Raw genomic sequence first — 18,238 nt, 5'->3', positions numbered from 1 at the left:
TTTCTAGGGTGTTACTCTCAGAATGCAGTGCATGTCTGGTTTAGAAAAGTGGCAGGGAGCAAGGCAGCTGTTGTAGTTGAGCAAGAAAATGAAGTTCTGTGCTGTGGGGCAGCCACTTCCTGCTCAGTGGAACCCCACCTGCCCTAACTGTTCCTGTGGTAATTACTTTGTGTGTCCCAGGGCCATCCACCGTTGGTAGTACTTCATTCTCCCTTTCCAAAGCTGCCCTGTGACACCAGGAAGTGGGACATAACAAACCTGGACAGTTAGCTACCTGGCAGCTCTCCCAGGTAGTTGTGTATTTGGGTCTGTTGTGTAATGAAGAATCATTTGGTATCTTCTGGAAGAATTAGGATTTGAGGCTGCAGCAGATTCTGTGGCCTGCCTGCCTCTAGGAAGACCAAATCTATAGTAACAGCACCCATAATGTACGTAATCTTGTTAGGAAGGGCTGAGGCTGGGAGGGAGCCTTGAACCCAGCTATACACGGGCGGCAGAACTGAAGGTGATTCTGGACATTGGGCTTATTGGGCTTGGTGGCCTGTGGGAGGAAGATGTGAACTCTGCTGTTCTGGAGGTAAGCACACACAGTGCTAGAGGTTGTCCTGTCAGGCAAGACAACCATGGTCTGCTGGTCTGGCTTCGAGTCTGAGCATGGGAGGAGAACTTGGCAGAGGTATGCTTGTGAGGGATGGTGCATGGCTGATTCCACCACCCCCTACTCTCTTTTTCTTTAGGTAGAACTAGAGGAATTGAATCTAGGACCTCACCCGTGCTAGTCAAGAGTGAATTTAGCTCAAACCCTCTGACTGTGTTCAAGGGCTCTCCTACATAACTCCTGTCTCTGATCCTGCCATCCTCTGCATCTTAACCTTCAGAATGCATGTAGGTCTCCTGCTCTGGTGTTCTCTCCCTTCTCCAGATTCTGGAAAGTTTGAATCTTCATAAATACTTTTTGAGTTTATCTCCCAGCCATCTGTTAATCTTCATTTAAAGGTTTTAGATGTCCCTGAGGACATGGATTCTTGCTTCCCATGTGAGGTGGGAGATTCCCTGGACATTTCCTCAGAGCCCTCTCTTTATGGACCATGATTTGATCTGTCCAGTTTTCCTATTCACAGGATGTGTTTACTTGGTCTCTCTAAACCTATTCCCCACCCTCTCTGGATATTTCTGCCTGCTCTATAGGAGGTGAACCTCTGTTTCCAGGGATCCTGTGATCATCAGTGGACAGCTTAGCTTCTTCCTTGTACCCACACCTCACCAGATGTTGATCTGCTGGGATTCCTGCCCTTTCTTAGGAAAAGAAATAGCTTAATTGTTTCATCCGGTTATGCAGGGTTCAAGTGCTCGAAGGAATTGGAAAGGCCGGTGGTGGGGCGTCCAGAGTCATTGCTGAATCAGAAAGGCAGTGGTGGGGCGTCCAGAGTCATTGCTGAGGTTGCTATGGTATCAATGCCAGCTCTGGTTTTTTTTTTTTTTAATGCTTTTTACAAAGATTTTAAAATGTTTATTTGTATGATTGTTTTGCTTGCATATATGATGTGCACCATGTGCATGCCTAGTTCCTGTGTAGACCAGAAGAGGTCATTGGTTGCCTTGTAACTAGAGTTACAGATAGTTGTGATTCACCTTGTGGGTGCTAGGAACCAAATATAGGTCCCCTGCAAGAACAGCAAGTGCTCTCCAGCCCTTCCACAGGCATGTATGTGGCAACCCCCAGAGGTGTATCCAGATAATGCCTGTGTGGTGTGTGGTTTCTCTTCGGTTGCATGCACACTTTGTTCCTAACTGTTTATTCAGCCCTCCAACTCCTGGCCTCAGGTCATCCTTCCTCTTGTGGACTAGTGAGGATTTTAGGTGTATTCCACTGTGCCTGGCTTCTATATTTTTTAATGGTTCTTTTGTGGTGCTGGGGATTGAACTTGGGGTTTTTACACGAGTTGGGCAAGCATTAGCATGCCTCTTTGTAGCCTGAATGTCCTGGAACTCACTCTGTAGACCAGTCTGTCCTCAAACTCATAGACATCAGCCTGCCTCTGCCTCCTGAGTGCCGGTATTAAAGGTGTGCACTTTTAACATGCCTCTTTTCATGAGAAATTTTTTTTGTCTCATTTGGAAAATTAATTTCATTAAACAATTAGATATTGCAAACCACCAGAACTCAAAGATGAAGAGCACGGCATGCCATTCATGAGAAATTTTTATTTCATCAGTTTTCTAACATTTTCAGATATTGTGTCCCTGTCTCCCCTTCTCCCCCCCAGATTTTGTTAGGCAATTTTGTAGGGGCAGTGTTTTCCCAGCAGGTGGTCACAGGCCTTGTAGCAAAGCCTTGAGTCTTGGCTTTTTCATGTAGCTTTCAGGTCTAGTCTGGGGAGTCCTCACTCAGGACAGTGGCTTGGAGGCCTTGAGTCTTCCAGGTTGGCTTCCTCCCTATTGATCCCAGCTTGCGGATTCGATGATCTTTTACAGCTGCATTGTCCCCATTCTGCTATTACAGATTGGCCCTGCTCAGCCCTGTATCCACTTGGTATTCTCCACTTGGGGTATGTTTGTGATGTTTTGTTAGATGAACGTGGAATCTGCTCCAGATATGGTAGCCTTTGGTTTCATACTGGCTGTGGCTACTGCTCTGGCACACCCTAATGAAGACCTAGGTGGCTTATAAGACTATCCCTGTGGTAACCAAGAGTCTGCATCACACAACACCTCTTGGCTCAGTTGGTTTGTGCTGAAGAGGGAGTGTGGCTGGTGTGGGGTGGCCTCGTTCTTGCAGGGGTTCTGTCCCTCAGACTGGAGGGAGGGCATCCTTAGTTTCTTCTAAGACATTGAATCAGGCAACTTCTCAGAGTAAAGAACAGCACAGACAGAGCTCAGGGCTCCCCTAGGCCAGGATAGCCCATGCTGCAGGCACAGATGGCTTCCAGAAGTGACAGTGGCTCCCCAGGAGGTTGACTTCCCAGGTAGGGGCTGTGCCAGGCTCTTAGGTGCCTCGGGGCTGCATAGTTCCAGCCAGCTTGGCCTGTTGTGCAGCACGCGGGAGTCAGGAGAATACTGGAGTATGGTTTCAGGAATTAAACTGTTCAGTACTGTTGGAGGGAACGTTCTCCAGGTTAGTAGTGCATAGACAGGGGATTATGGGACATTACCCGAGAGGAATGATGCCCAACAGTGTCGTGTTCCCAGTTACTGGAGTCTAGGTGCAGCTTTATATACATTTGGAGAAGCTGACTGACCACAATAGGCATGTTGGCTCTCAGGAGAATGCTGAGAGGTGGTGGCTGTTTTGACACCATGAGTGGAGATTAACATGTAGCCAGCAGGCCCAACTTTGCTAGGGCTCAGCTCTCCAGCAAGCTCTGAAGTTTACATGTATTTTGTGTCTGGTGAGGTCAGTGGCCCACCTTCCGCAGGGTGTGTAATGACTTCAGCCCTTCCTCACCTGTGGGGGTCTACAGAGGCATCACTCAAGAGGTGTGCCCACAGATCAGGTCATGCACACGTACAGGCCTCTCAGAGCTGTGGGGTACCCAGCCTGGTGCCTGTGTGGAAGGGACTAGTGTCTGTCTGTCCTGACAAGTGAAGGAAAGTAACCGCAGCTGCCAGACAAATGAGTAGATTTCCCAGGAGAATCCAGTTTGCTGCTGCAGGTTCCCTGACAGGCTGCCTAGGGGCCTCCTTCTCAGGTGTCCTCTGAGAGCTGACTTCTTGACCCCTTAGGCTACCCACACACTTTGAGCTGCTGAGGAGAATGTATTTCTGACACGATGTGGTTTTTAACATCTGCATGTTACTTTATTCGTTTATCATCTGTATCCTCTAAGATGGCAGAGGTCTCTGCCTGCCTTCATGTGTTTCCTAAGGAGATTGTTATGTTTTCATGGTTGTCTTAGACGGGCTGGTGAAACAGGAAACTGCTGAGATAATACTTTTTCTAGTGGTTTTGATGAGGGCATGTATTCATGACTTCATGTCTCTATGTACTTAGGATGAAAATAGAACACAGGAGAAATGGGAGGCTTGAACAGGAGAGCCTTGGCAAAGGGTTCCTGCGGGTCTTCCCTGCCTGGCCTTCATGGTAGGATACTTGCCTTGTGCATCCCAACCTCATAGCCAATAGTGTTTCTGGCCAGAGGTCAGTGCTCAGGCTGCCAGGCAGTGCCCACACCCATCAGACAGGTGTCTTGCAGAGAAGAGAGATGGGCAATAGAAAAATAGATAAGCTGTAAACTGGGAAGGCCCTGGATTATGTCTGGGGAGAGAACCACCTCAAATGAGCTCTGGGGTGCAGCTGGGAGGGAGCAGGAGCACCTCTGTACCTTGTCCAGCTTCATTCGTCCTACTTAAAAGTCTGCTTTTGGTGTATCTGTTAGCATAACTGCAGGGCTATGATTGCAGTCACTGGTGCTCTTAGAAAAGGATGGTGGTGGTGACCACTCTGGACTGCCATTGAGACTGGTGCTGCCATGTTTGTGAAAGTTGGCCATTGCCAAGCACCAGCAAGAGTTGCTAAATGAACAGAGTAGCCTGTAGGATTCTGCTGATTGCTGTTGGTGAGTTGACTATCCATCATGGTCTCTGGATGGGGATGGGGGATGGTCGTTGTTGTGGTCATTGTGGTCATTGTCATCCGCTGCTGTTTCTTACAGTACAATCCTGCCTAGGGCAAACTAGAAGAGACCAGCCAGTGTCAACAGATATTTTTCTTTCCTTTTTTTTTTTTTTTTTGAGAATAGTTAATGTCTCCCTGGGAGTTGGCTGGGCTCTCCAGCATAAAGGTGTTGCAGGAGTGCAAAGTCCAGTGCACTTACTTCTATGTCTAATGTAATGGAAAGTGGGCAGAGGGGTGGGGGTGTTTCTGGGGACCTTGTGAGTCATGTGGCTACTCAGGTCAGTTACCACCCTTAGATATGCTGCTGTCATGATTGCCACTGGCTACCTGGGACTTTATAGCCTTGGATGTACCTGATGTGACCCTGGAGACACTGTGATCAGATCAGTAGGGTGGTTGGTGCTCATGGGCACATTGCTCTTCTTTGCCACATTCAACCCCAGTAGCCTTTGGCCTCTACTCAGTGCTCTGCTGTGGTCCTAATTTGGGAGGAGGGAGGGGAGCTGCAGCAGGCCTTTTCTATGCTGCCCTTTCCCAGAGCCAGGAAGGACAAACAGAGAGGGGTGTGGCTCACAGAGCAGCCTCTCCTGCTGCGGTGGCTCTGTGTGGAGAGTGTCAGTCCACAGGATGGGTTGAATCTGCGTCAGCCCTTCTCTAGTCCAGGGAAGGTGAAAGATGTTTTGTGCTTTCTGTGTGTTCTTGTTGTCCTTACCATTGGTCAGCCCATCTGGTCCTGCCTTTGTAATCCCCTCCAGACAGGGTAGATGTGCGTATGAGCATAGCTGTGCATTCTGGCATAGAGAACTGGAGCTGTAGAGTACGGCATTCTCCCTCTATAATGCTGGGCTTACTCAGATCCTTTCAGAATATGCTCAGTGGCCACTTGGCTACTGTTAGTCACCTGGTGCTGTGCTATAAGCATCCTCAGAGCTGGGCGGCTTAAGGTGACAGTTACCATACATTTGTGGTCCTCCTGCGTCTGTGGGTCAGGCTTGTGCAGTGAGTGGCATAACTAGGAACTTCTGTCTTGGGTTGAACGCTGTACAGATCTGAAGCCGTCTGGAGGCTCTCCTACCTCTGTGACAGAATCTCCCCTGCCCACCAGACGCCAGCTTTTCAGTTCCCAGGGCAGAGAGCATGCTGGCTTTACTAGCATTTCAGCTGCCTGTGCGACAGAGCAGTTCAGTCAGGCTGGGCGGATGGGAGGTGGCTGTCTCCTTCCGAGCTGCTGTAATGAAGATATAATGAAATCTACTTCTTACAGTTTGGGTGGCTGCAGTCCAAGATCAAAGACAGATTTGCTCAGCAATGGCTTATGCCCCGCCCCCCGCCTTTATTTCCCTCTTAAGTAGATTGAAGGTAGATTTATTAAGGACAGTGAAGAAAAGGAGGCTCCAGGGGAGTAAAAGTCTTCTGGTTTCTTTTTGCTGTGTGCCTACATGGTGAAGGAGCAGGCAGCTCTGTGGGTTCCTCTTGTGGGCGCCCTGATCTTCAAAAGGGCTCTATCCCCTGTCCTCACGGTTTCCTGAATGTCCTACCTTTATGTGAAGGCTGCATTCAGCATGTGAATGTGGGCAACAGACATTAGATTGTAGCAGACCCTTCTGCTGGGTGGGGTGTGGGGTGTCTTTTCCTGCATACTGTGGTCTGAGATACTGACGGAGGGTAGCATGCTCTCTGGCACGGTCATGTCTCTGTAAGAAGGCTGCTGACCTCCAGTGTCAGCTAGATGGAGACTGTGTTGCTGGTTTCAGGGCTCTGTGAGGAGAACCCCTAGTGGTTTTGTTTTCTCATGTCCTCTATGGAAAGGGGAGCTTATGTTCTCTTTGTGATGTTGACACCCACATGTTGTGGAAGAGTTGCCTCTGTCTATGATGCACTGGGGCAAATTGTGGGCCTCAGCTGGCCCAGGAGTCTTCTGCTGATCTTAGACCCTACTTGAACAGGGGCTGAGGAGAAAGCTGTGTATTTACTGCTGGCTCTGGAAGATAGATCTGTCAGAAGCATTATCGTGAAATTGTACCTGAAAACCAGTGGTTCTCAGCTGAGGGCAATTTTGCAATCTAGAGATAATTTTGTTTGTCATACTGGGACGTATGGCTGGTATGTAGTGAGAACGAATCGGGGATGTTGCTGAACACATTGTCATGAAGGATGACCCCCCTTCTGGGAGCTGTCCAGGGACCATGTGGGTCACAGGTGTGCATCCAGAGTCCAGCCAGACACCAGGGTGGGTGGTCAGGGACTTAGCAGGCCGAGTCTTAGGTTTCCATCCAGGTTTGATGGAAGGTTTCCAAGCAAAGAGACAAAAGCACCAGGGCATCAGCAAGGGGTTTACTTGGGATTTGGGGAATACAATCACTCTGGTTTGCGGGCATGGCTGGAGTAGTGTGTGGCACACTAAATTTGGCAGTCCTCTGTGGCTTCATGTCTCTTTCCCATGTCTTGGTCCATTGCTTCCTGATTACTTTTGAGCTTGATGACCCCAAACTGAGACTTGTGGAGAAAGTCTGCCCGTTGACTACATATCTGACCCTTGAGGGTTCTGCTGGACATTCCTGGCCAGTGAGCTCTCTGGAGTCCGCTGCAGGAGGCAAGGGCTGAGTTGAAGATAGGGATCCTGTTGGGGCCAGATGGAGGCTGAACAGGCCACCTAAGTCTCTAGGGTGTCTGCTTGTAGTGATACAGCATCCGGAGTTGGGATGGTGGGTTCCCCTCAAGGCGGAGCCTGCCCGGGCCAACTGCGTTTTCCTCAGGGAGGTGATCTCTTCTGTGGTGGATGTCAAACTGGTTTCTGTGAGTGGTAGCATAACAGAACTTAGAAACACAAGCATAGCACAGTTGTGTTCCTGTGTGGTAGACTTGAGTTCCATTGAAGCGGACACTTTAAAGGGCAAGGAAAGAGGTGATTCTGTCTGTGTCACCGTAATCCATAGTCTTTTCTGCCAGAAACAGCAAATGCTGCTATCCCAGTGTGCTCTGCCTTACGCTGCTTTGGTGGTCAGTGGGTAGTTGGGGAGGACACTTGCCAAGAAGTAGCATGCTGACTTTGAACTCTCCTGTAGAACTCCACAAGGCTTGTCTGGGGAATTGGCCAATATAGTCAGTCGGTGCCGGAGAATGGCAAAAGGAGATGATGCCCTGTGCCTGCTTGTCTCGCATGGGGAAGAGTCTGTCCTACTTGATCAGACCCAGCTGGTGGTGATCCACTGGGAAAGAGACAGGAGCAGTGGTGTCTTGTGGCTCTACCAGGAACCCTACCCCCTCCTAAGCCCATGGAGCTGAGGGAGTTTGGGAAAGGAACATTGCTCTGAGCTATAATTGCTAAAACTGGGACTCAGGATCACTAGACCTGTTCCAAATCTCCAGGCTGTACCTACCTGGCCTGATCTGGGATTCCGTATCCCTTACTCACTGGCCCTGGGGCTTGACCTTTGCTTCATTGGCCTCCTGGTCTGGCCCACCTGGTGTTGCTAGCATGGCTCTGTTTAACCTGTCTAATGCATGCAGCTTTGGCGTTCGGTGTCTTATCCCACGATTTCCCTGGGGTTCCTGCTGTGCTGTGCTGACAGTTGACCTTCCCCACTCAGACAGAACGTCTCGGTTTACCTACCTTGCCTTACTTCTGGCCTCCCCCACTTGACCCTCTGTGGCCTCAGCCACTTGGACTTTTCTCTGGTTTAATTCATTGACTTTAACTAGCTTAGCCTGTCCTCTGGGTATTTCTTTCCTGGCTCTTGTGGATTTATAGATAAAGCTTCATTCTCCTGTCATTATAGCCCTCAGGTCTCACCCATCCTGCTATAACTTCTTCAGGCTCATCAGTGAGTTTTAACCTACTAGCCTTCCCTTTGCCTATTGGCTTAGGGAACCTTAGCTACCTGCTGTTTCTAATTTCTTGGCCTTCCACTGGCCTTCCCAACTTGGTCCTCCCAATTTGGCCCTCCTCCCTAAAGTTGTTTTTAACTGTTTGCTTGTTCATTTTGGTGGTGCTGGATTTAGAGCCTGCACCTTGAGCAAGCCTGGAAGCAGCTCCTCCACTCTTAACCTAACACTCCAGCCGAGGTCTATTAGCTTTTTTTTAGATTGCTAGCTGTTTCGCCTGGCCTGCATACCCACTGGGCTCATGTAGGCACCTACTCACACTCCTGTTAAATTCTTGCATTGAGTCATTCACTGTACCTCCGCTTTAGTCACCTGATCTCAGTGCCTTAGATTTACCTGGTGTTATCTTAATTCCTAGCTTTAAACTTGGGCTTTAAATACCTGGATTTTAGACCTTTAACTTCACTAACCTGGCTTAAGTCTGTTGCTCTTACCTGACCTTATTTGAATCCCTCCTTATTTATTCTTAATATCCTGGTGCACCTGTCTGTGCTCCTGTGTTACCACATGATTTTATTCAGCCAGCTTTCTTTTCACCTTAGTTGGGTAGCTCCGTGGCCTGGCCTGCGTGTGGCCCTGTCACTGTCCCCAGGCAGCTCCCTTCTGTTGGGTAGGAGACTGGGATCCTGCTGAGCTTCTCTTGGCCACTGTCCTCTCTCTCACTTCTGTTACCACTTTTTCTTCTGTGGAAGAGTGTTTGGATGGACATTCAGTGGGCTCCATTGCTGCCTCCTGTCCTCTGCCTCAGGCCAGTGGCCACGGACAGTTGACTTTGTTGTAAATGAGGCTTACCCCTGTGAGGGGCCTAGCCATGGTGTCCCTTCCAGGCTTGACCTTTTGTTTGGTGAAGGCAGGAATAAAGTTTTCCAGTTTCCTGGAGGAGGATGAGAATGAGAGTCTGGTAAGATTCCTTCCTGGTGTTCCAGCTGACTATCAGATGCTGTTGTCTCTCACGTATCACCTGGTGACCATTTCCCTCTGCCATCAGAGTCCTGGCTTTTTATGACTGGATTTGCAGGTCATACTTTTCCAACTATGGTGGCCACTGGAAGCATTGTAGCATGGGGCTCCCTCCACTGCCACCATGCCATTCTGCACAGCAGTAACTGCTCTGCTTGTATGTTTAATTTAGGTCTGGTGTGTTTAAAGACTTTGGCTGTGTGGCTCTTGAGATGTTGTATTTACTGTTGTTGTTGTTACTCTCTGCAGGCCAGTCTAATTGAAGCCAACGGAGAACTAAAGGTCTTTATAGACCAGAATCTTAGTCCTGGGAAAGGTAAGGGAGCCTGTTCTGGAAATGTAAGTCTGCTGATGATTATGTGGTATGTCAACGCCTTGCTGACTGCAGGGCCCACTGCAGCACTTTGAGATGTCAGGAAATGCAGGAAAGTGTCAAGAGGGGACTCAGTGTGTGTGTTCTGTGCCCAGAGATGGGTGCTTCACCCCATGAGTTCCAGGGCTCCCATGTGGAGTGCGTGTCTTCTCAGACTTGTGCTTGTGTGTTAGTGATTCCTACAGGGTGCCTGGTGCGGTAGGAGTTGTGGGTGCTAGATGGAAGGCTGACCCTACCTTCTCAACACCTCACAGTGTGTTTTAGCCTTGGTGTCTGTAACAGCAAACAGCCGCCAGTATCCTGCTCACCCCCCTGGGTTGTGGTGTGTGTGTGTGTGTGTGTGTGTGTGTGGTGTTGCCGCTTTGTCCAGTCCCTGTGGCACCCCATCCCCTTAGCACCAAGCTGTTTCTGCTAAGCACTGTGGCCTTGTGCTATGGCTCTGCTAAAGACCAAACTTGTGGAAAGGTCCTGTTGTCCCCCAGAACATTTCCTTTGGGTGAGGCGAGGGCCTATGGACGTACAGCCTGTGTGGTAGATGAATCGTGGCCTGTCATCGTTCTGTGTTCTGTTAGGAGTTCCTTATTTCTGACTTCTCTTTGCAAATGTAAAAGTATCTATTTTCTTCTTAATAGTGGAATTCAGGAAAGTGGCCCCTGCATGCAGAAGAGGCTCTAAGGTTTAGAGCTGTGACCTGGCCTTCTCTGTGTTTGTGCGGTCATGCTATTTGTCTCTGGTGGTTTCCATCCTATACGTATTGGAGCTCAGGGACTATCTGTCTCCAGCCCCCAGGGGCCAGGTTCTGAGCCACTGTTGTGACTTTCCCAAACTTCAGTGTGGGCATAGAAGTGAGATTTGACCTCAGTCTTCAACACCACCTCCCATCTTTGGTACTTGTGTGGTCTCCACTCCTTATGTGGGACACACTGGACCATCAGTTATGAGAGTTGTACAGGGCCTGTGTGTCTACTGAGACTGGTTCCTTGTTGGTTTAATAGGGACAGGCAGTCTCTGCACCAGTCTGGACAGTCTGGTGCAGATGTGGGTGCTGTCTGTCTTTGTGGTTGGCACATTCTGTGGTATAAGAAAGGAACTTCAGTATCACTACAGGACAGTAGGGTTTTGGTGGGAGTTTCAGGTATAACGTTTCCTATCCAAGTGATAGAGGCAAAGTAACTGGAGGTGAGCGACCTCTTTTTCCTGGAATGATGCTCCTTCCTCTAGTGTTTGCTTTGAACTCTGCTGTGGTCTGCCAAATGCTTTTCACACGTGTGTGGTTAGATGCACACAGGTCTGACCTTGAGCTAAAGTTAACCTGTAGGGAGGGTTAGGATGTAAGCTATGTACGTGGTACATGTTTTAAGATGCTGTGCATATCATCGTCAGGATGTTCACTTCTGTTTCCTTGTACCCCTGGCTTTTGTTGTCACCTGTGACAAACAAGTTCTGCACCTGCATGAGCTTCGGGGCAGGTTGGTGCTGCTTACTGATTGACTGGCACCTGTGTGTTGGTATTCAGTTCTTAGGGGTCCTGTCACTTCACAAGCAGTGGCTTGAACTTGTGTGACAGATGCTGTACATGGATGCTGTTTTGGAGTTCTGATGTCTGGAAAATGCACAACAGTGTCTCCCTTCTCTAGACCTTCTTCACTCCCCAAAGGGTGAGCATTCTAGAGAATCTGCCCAGGTAGAACTGCCTGTCTGTGGGATATGCAAGCCTCGTTCCTGACAGGTGTCCTGGGTGGACATACCCAGAGGAGTGCCGTGAGCCTCAGGAGCCCAGGTACTTTTAGTACGTGTGATTTCTTGACCCTGTGTTGTCCAGACACCACCCTTTAGCACATGCAGAACCTTGTGTTCCTTTGTGGATGGAGCGGCAGTAGATTTCCACCCAGGTGAAGGCTGAGACAACTGTCTTCACTAGTGAGTCCCTTTGCCTTTGCTTTCCAGCCGAGGGACACTGGTGATGGAGTGTTGTGCTGCTGCCTCCAAACTGCTCGTGGAGTTTTCTTAGTTGTTGATGTAAAAAGCCTATTGAATCATTTATTGTCACTACATTGGGACTAACTCTGTGTGTGTGTGTGTGTGTGTGTGTGTGTATGTGCGCACGCATGTGCATTTGTGCATTTTAGAGCTAGGGCCCATGGCGATCATTAGTTCTTCCACTGCACCATGCCCTGGTCTTGGAAACAGCCAGCAGTGCCTGTGCATGAGAGCAGGACCCAGCCCTCACTTGTAGCCAGAATCATCACAGCATTCTACGCTGGAGGCATCTCTTGAGTCAGATCTTGAAAACAAGCAGGAATTGGCCAGGAGGTAACGAGAAGCTGGGGCGTATGGAGGCCAGACTCTCTCCACATCCTGCCACGCGTTCTCTTATCTGGTCTATGGTTAGGTTGGTTCACAGTCTCCTCAGGGCCCTAGGGCCAGTTACATTCCAATTGACCAGGGAAGTCCCTGAAGAGCTCTGTGAATGGTGGCTTTACTGACAGTGGTGTAGCCTGTCTCAGAGAAGGGTCCCTCCCTGGTGAGATGGGATTTCTGCTTTGTTAGTGCTTGGTGCTGGTGAGCCTGGGTGACTGTAATCTGCTGGGTCTTCCCCCTAAACCCATTCATTCATACTCTGGCCTCCTAGCCCTGTGAGAGTCATCTCACCCCAATCCTTTTCTGATGCTGCATGGGGGCCTATTTCAGTCCCGTCGTGCCTGTCAATGTCCTCCAGAGGAGCAGTGGTGGGAATCTTCATGTGTGCACAGAGAGAGGTCTTGGTTGTGGGGCGGCAGGTCCAAAGGCTGCCTGACAGGTGTGGCCCTGGGGAGCATCTGGCTTGCCTAGAACCCTTTCACTTGGGTAGATGTGGCCCACCAGCATAGAGACTGTCTGGCTTACAAGTGTGAGTCTCTACAGAGGCTTCTAGACTGGTGTGCCAGAAAGAAGTGGGTAATTGGGTCTCAGTGGACAGATGCATGGACCTGACTTTGGCAGTCTTTGAGACTCAGAGCCCCCATTGCCCCAGAAGCATACATCAAACCCATAACAGTTTGCATTTCCAAACTCAGTTTGGGCAGTGAATGTGACGCCGCAGGCTTTCTGACACAGCTGTCCTGGCTGCCTGTGACGTGTTGTCACTCTGGGCTCACTGCCCCTGGAGAGTGACTTTGGAGTTGTTGGGCCCTGGGGCCACCATCTGCTGCATCTTTGCACTTCCTTCCTGCCAGTGCCAGGTGGGTTCCAGCTGCTCACATCCTTGCTAGCATGTGGTACTGTGTTTTCAGACTTCTCTGCTACCTGCGGCTGTCCTTACCTCTGTGACTCTGAATTGCCCACAGGGTTCTGCCCTAAAGACCTGTCAGAAGCTCCTTCCTGAACACTCACTCTGCCCCAGGGTTGGGGCAGAAGCTATTGAACTTCCTTAGGTATCTGATGCTTCTCTCAGTTTTTCCCAGAGGCACAATTTTCTCTGCCTAGTAACTGAGGGGTTATACGCTCCCCAGAGAGCCATCAACCTGTCCGTGTGTGCTTAATTGGAAGTGTCCACATGTGCTAAGCTTTGAGACCCTTCCCAATCCTTGTGTGTGTGCTGGAAACATCTTTGGGATGACAGTCACCGTCTCTGCTGGGGTTTCAGTTACTGGACCCTTGGCCGTTACCACAGTCTCTTGAGAGTGGTGCAGTGCTGGTGACCGCCTTTTACCAGTCACCATTACCCAGGGCTCTGTCTCTTGTTTGCACACTAGTCTGATCCCCTTTCCAGAAGTCCTAAGATTTTCAAACCCAGGGTCGTCATAGTAGGAAGTGGCATCTCCAGCTCCTTGCTTGCTGTAGGCTACTGTAGTGTGACCAGCCTGGCCTCCTGCCTCTTTCTCTGGGTACTCCAGATGTGGCCTGTGCTCTCTAGTTGATGGGGCTCGCTTTGCTCCACAGTGTGTCTGCATTTCCTTTCTGCTTCAGGGTTGTATCTTTGACCTCAGAATGAGACTTGAAGGTGAGAAGAAATTTTAATGCGTGTTTGTGCTAGAGCCTCATGTGCTCTGCGTGTTCTTGGGCGTGTGTTAGCTAGCACGGTGAACTGCACCCCAACATAGGATCAGATATTTTTGCCTGGCCTTGTGTGTGGCAGTTAGATAGAGATGTGTCCAGGTGGAGGGGCACAGGATTTAATGAGCCTCTTTTATAGCTCACCCCCTGACAGCAGGAGAGACCTCACATTTTGTGCTCTTGTCCCTTTGTTTTTAACTTCACTTTCCATTTTTAGTACCACGGTGACACATCTGAAGATGAAAGCCTTGTGTGAGGAAAGGGATGGTGACCTTGGTGATGTGCTGCTCCAGAAGCCAGACCAGACCCTGTGGGGTCTCCTGGAGGGGTAGTGCCCCCTATTCTCTGTGCCTAAGTGATGCAGTGTGGTGTGATTGATGATGGAGGGTCTTGTGGTCACATCACCTAAACTAAAGCAGGCTCAGCGCCCACTTTCCTAAGCCTGAGAGGTGGTGTAGGTGAATAGGAGACTTGTCTGTGTGGGGATGGTGTTCTCTGGAGACTCCTTGAAGGAAGAAAACTGTTAAAGATGTTTCTGCACCCACCAGCAGCCCACTGTGTAGGCGGTCCCTCAGGATTCTGTGGTCAGCAAATAGTGCTTCCATCACAGTGGGTGAAATAGCTCACTGTGGGTTTTGAAGGAGACATAGACGGTCAGGAGGTATGTGCCGTTCATAACATTGGAGATGCCCACACCCAGTGGGTAACTAGAAAATCTAAGGGTGGACTGGAGAGATGGCTCAGCAGTTGAGAACACTGCTCTCCCCGGAAGTCCCTTGTTTTCTTCCTAGCACCCACACAACAGCTCCCATCGATCTATAAGTCCAGTTCCAGGGGCTTGGATGCCCTCTTCTGACCTTCTCAGGCACTACATGCATGTAGTGCACAGACATATATGCAAGCAAAATACCTAAACTTTAAGACAGAGTTGAAAAGAAACTGTAAAGGTCTTGTTCGAGGAGTGGGACACACTGCTACTGAGCATGCACGCCAGTCCTTTGTGCATGATAGCAAGGCCAGCTTGCTCCCTGGGAAACTGAAAATGGCTGCTGCTGCAGGACTAGCAGTTCTTGGGGGCTCTTCTCAAGGGAGGTGAGGTCACTGCTGGAAAGACACTCACACAACACAGAAACAACTTGTGTCTCTCAGTGGCCAAGTAGATAAAGAAACCGGGGGAATTATATGTCCTAAGAAAGTAAAGATTTGCCATTTGCCACAGTGGAGGTGAGCAGGGAGGATGTTGCACTAAGGCAGTAACCCAGAAACAGAAAATTGCTGTGTGGTCTCATTTACATAGAATTTAAAAATTGAAATAAAATGTACAGAGAGAGCACAGCCAATTTCCTGGGGTTGGGTTAGTGGGAGAGGAAGTGAGGATGTTGGTGAAGGAGGGCAGTAGGGTCCCCTCTGTTCTGCAGTGTGAGGCCTCATTTCTTCTGAGGTGTATTAGCTGATCTTTTTTTTTTATCTTAATTTTTATTATGTGTATGGGTGCTTTGCCTGTATGTACATCTGTGCACCATGTGCCTGCCAGGTGCCCAGGGATGCCCAGAGAGGACATCAGACCCTTTGAAACTAGAATTACAGATAGTTGTAAGCTACCATGTGGGTACTGGGAACTGAACCAGGTGCTTTGGAAGAGCAGCCAGTCGGCTTAACCCCTGAGCCCCCTGTCAAGCTCAGTGTTAGCTTGGAATTGGCAAGTCAACTATGAGATTTGGTATGTTGACCCATATTACTCTTGTAACTTTCTATCATTTGAGTTTCTCATGACATCACATGTATTTCTTAATGTTCATGCGATTAAATACACAAAGTAAGCTGAGTGGTAGAACACTTACTTGGTGTGTCCAAGGCCCTGGAATATATTCCCAGCATTGATTTTTTTTTTTAAAAAAAAACTTCATGTGTATGTTTGTTTGCTTGCATGTATGTATGCATACCTGGTGCCTGGTGCTCCTAGAGGCCAGAAGAAACCTTGTATACCCTGGAGCTGTAGACAGTTGTGAGCCACACTGGGTACTGGCTACCAGCTCCAGTCCTCTTCATGAGCAGCAAGTGCTCTCATCCACTGAGCCATCTGTCTATCCCCTAGTTTTTGTTTCCCCAGACTTTTATTTTCAGTCATGTGTATGCATGTGTATGTGTGTGTGTATGTGCACGTGAGTCTTTCTAATCGTATGTATGCACATGTCTGGGTATGGTTATGTGCACAGTACCCAGCGAACTTCTGCACTGATTTTCCTTGTGACTGTATCAGCTTGCGTCCTCTCCAGTGGTGTGGTGCTAAGAGTTCTCCTTCCCTTTATTCTGCAACATTTGTTACTCGATTTCTTGGCGATATCCATTCTGGTGGGTTAGATGGACTCTTGATGTGGTTTTGATTATCATTGTCTTTGGCTAAAGTTGCTGAACAGTTATTATTTATTATTGTTTTGGTGTTAACTGGCTGTTTGTACTTCTTTTGAAAACTTAACTCATTTGCTCAGCTATTGATTGGTTTATTTGTACCTTTGGTGTTTCTTATTTCTTTATATTTTGATGTTAGTCTCCTGTTAGATGAGTGGCTGGTGATTTTTCTCCTATTTTGTAAGCTCTCCTCACTGGTGCTCACTTTGCATTTTATGTAGCCCTGTTGGTCAGTTCTTGGAGTGATTTTCTGTGCAACTGGAGGAGTCCTTTGTAGAAAGTCCTTGCCTGTACCTTTAGCATCAAGAGTTTGTCCTGTCTTCATATTGCAGTTTCAGAGTTTAGGGTCTCGTGATAAGGTCTTTGATATATTTTGAATGAATTTTTGCACAGGATTATTTAGCTTCATTCTTTTGCATATGGAAATCTAGTTTTTACAGCACCATTTGAAGAGGCTGCTTTTTTTCCCAGTGCATGTTTGTCATTTCTGTTGAAACTCAAGTGTCTGTAGCCCCTTGGGTTTGTGTCTGGATCTTCTGTTTTAACGCGTTGCTCTGTGGGTCGGTTTTGTCACTGTGGCTCTAGTTTAAGATCAGGTATTGCCACACCTCCGGCATTGTTCTTTATGCTTATGGTTACTTCGGTTGTTTGGGGTTTCTTATGCCTCCTAATTTTAGACTGCTTCTTCTAGCCCTGTAAAGAACGTTAGTGCTTTGATGGGGACTGCCTTGAACCCATGCAGTTCTTTGATAATGGGGCCATTTACTTAAAGCCATTTCTTGCACTGGTCTTTAGATGGAGTGCTTGCGTGGCATGTGTGATACATGGGTTCAGCCCCTAGACATGCACCGAGAGGAGAATAAACTAAACCTGGGAAACTGGGAAACCTCACTTGTTAACCTTTTGGCTAAGGTCTGGTGGGGGCACTCACGTGCCAGTCCTTGTAGGTGTGGTAGGGAAACACCAGGTCTTACATGTTTGTCATTTCCGGCCTTAAATCTGAAGACTGGAAGGGTGCGCTTACCAATTACAAAAATGTGAACGTAATGTTTTAGGATCTTTTTGTGAATTGTGGTAGTTGATACTGTCCATACAGCTATATTTGAAAACACTGAGTTCCTTTGAAAATCTTTATAATATATTATACATTTAGACACTATTTTAGTGAGAGTTAGCTCTAGTTCATGTTCTAATCATTCTCGTAGAGCTGTAACATCAGCCTTTGGGAATTCTGTGCGCCAGTCTTCATGTTAGGAGAACATCTTAGCTGTACCGCTTTATTTCACCACATTAGAGCAGAGAAATGGCCAGTTTACCCCCAAGACATGAGGATGGGGCAGGGCATGGGCCGTTAGTGACTGGAGCAGCCACTGGGGAACCGCTGTGGTAAGTCCAGTGCCTGCTGTAGAATGAACCCTGCTAATCCCCAGGCCCAGGACCTTCCTTAGCCAATGCCCCAGAGAGGGAACTGGAGGGTTCAGGTCCAAATCTGGAGCATTTGTGACTGAGCCATAGGTCTGCAATGTCAAAACTAGGGAAGCTGGGTGCTTGATAAAAACACCATCTTCCTGGACTGCCCTTTAACCTCAGCTCAGAGAAGCAATTTAACTCCTCACCTGTGTGCTTGTGTTCCAGGTGTGGTGTCTCTTGTAGCTGTCCACCCATCCACAGTGAACACACTCGGAAAGCAGCTTTTGCCAAAAACCTTTGGACAGTCCAATGTCAATATCACACAGCAAGTGGTAAGTGGAAAGACACATGGATGTTGGTTCCTATGGGATGGGCTAGATGCGGGCAGTGTTGCTGTGGCCACAGTTTCCTGAGCAGTGCAGGTTGCTTGAGGAGTGACTCCTTTCTCAAGGGTGCATTTAGATCTGAAAGTGTGCACTGCTTTCTGTTGTACAAACAGCATTCATTCAGTCTTAGTGTCTTCAGTGTGCCCCTATGTCAGGGAGTATATG

General features: G+C 48.6%; 1 protein-coding gene across 12 annotated transcripts in view; it reads left to right on the top strand.

Annotated features, from left to right (window-relative positions):
- The window catches only part of Tfdp1 (transcription factor Dp-1), a 40,874-nt gene that overhangs the window by 7,740 nt on the left and 14,896 nt on the right, over positions 1 to 18,238 (top strand). For 6 of the 12 annotated variants that reach the window (XM_050136989.1, XM_050136988.1, XM_050136992.1 and 3 more), the window contains 2 exons: positions 9,710 to 9,776; positions 17,913 to 18,019. In XM_050136989.1, the coding sequence (XP_049992946.1) occupies positions 9,710 to 9,776; positions 17,913 to 18,019 (174 nt within the window). The remainder of the gene's footprint in view (positions 1 to 9,709; positions 9,777 to 17,912; positions 18,020 to 18,238) is intronic. The other 6 variants (XM_050136995.1, XM_050136998.1, XM_050136999.1 and 3 more) reach the window with 1 other exon arrangement.

Source organism: Alexandromys fortis, unplaced genomic scaffold (assembly GCF_014885135.2).
Source record: "Alexandromys fortis isolate MF-2015 unplaced genomic scaffold, M_Fortis_MF-2015_v1.1 scaffold_3, whole genome shotgun sequence".
In the NCBI taxonomy this organism is placed as follows: domain Eukaryota; kingdom Metazoa; phylum Chordata; class Mammalia; order Rodentia; family Cricetidae; genus Alexandromys; species Alexandromys fortis.
The sequence above is the reverse complement of the archived record's forward strand: the minus strand, read 5'-3'. Positions and strand labels throughout refer to the sequence as shown.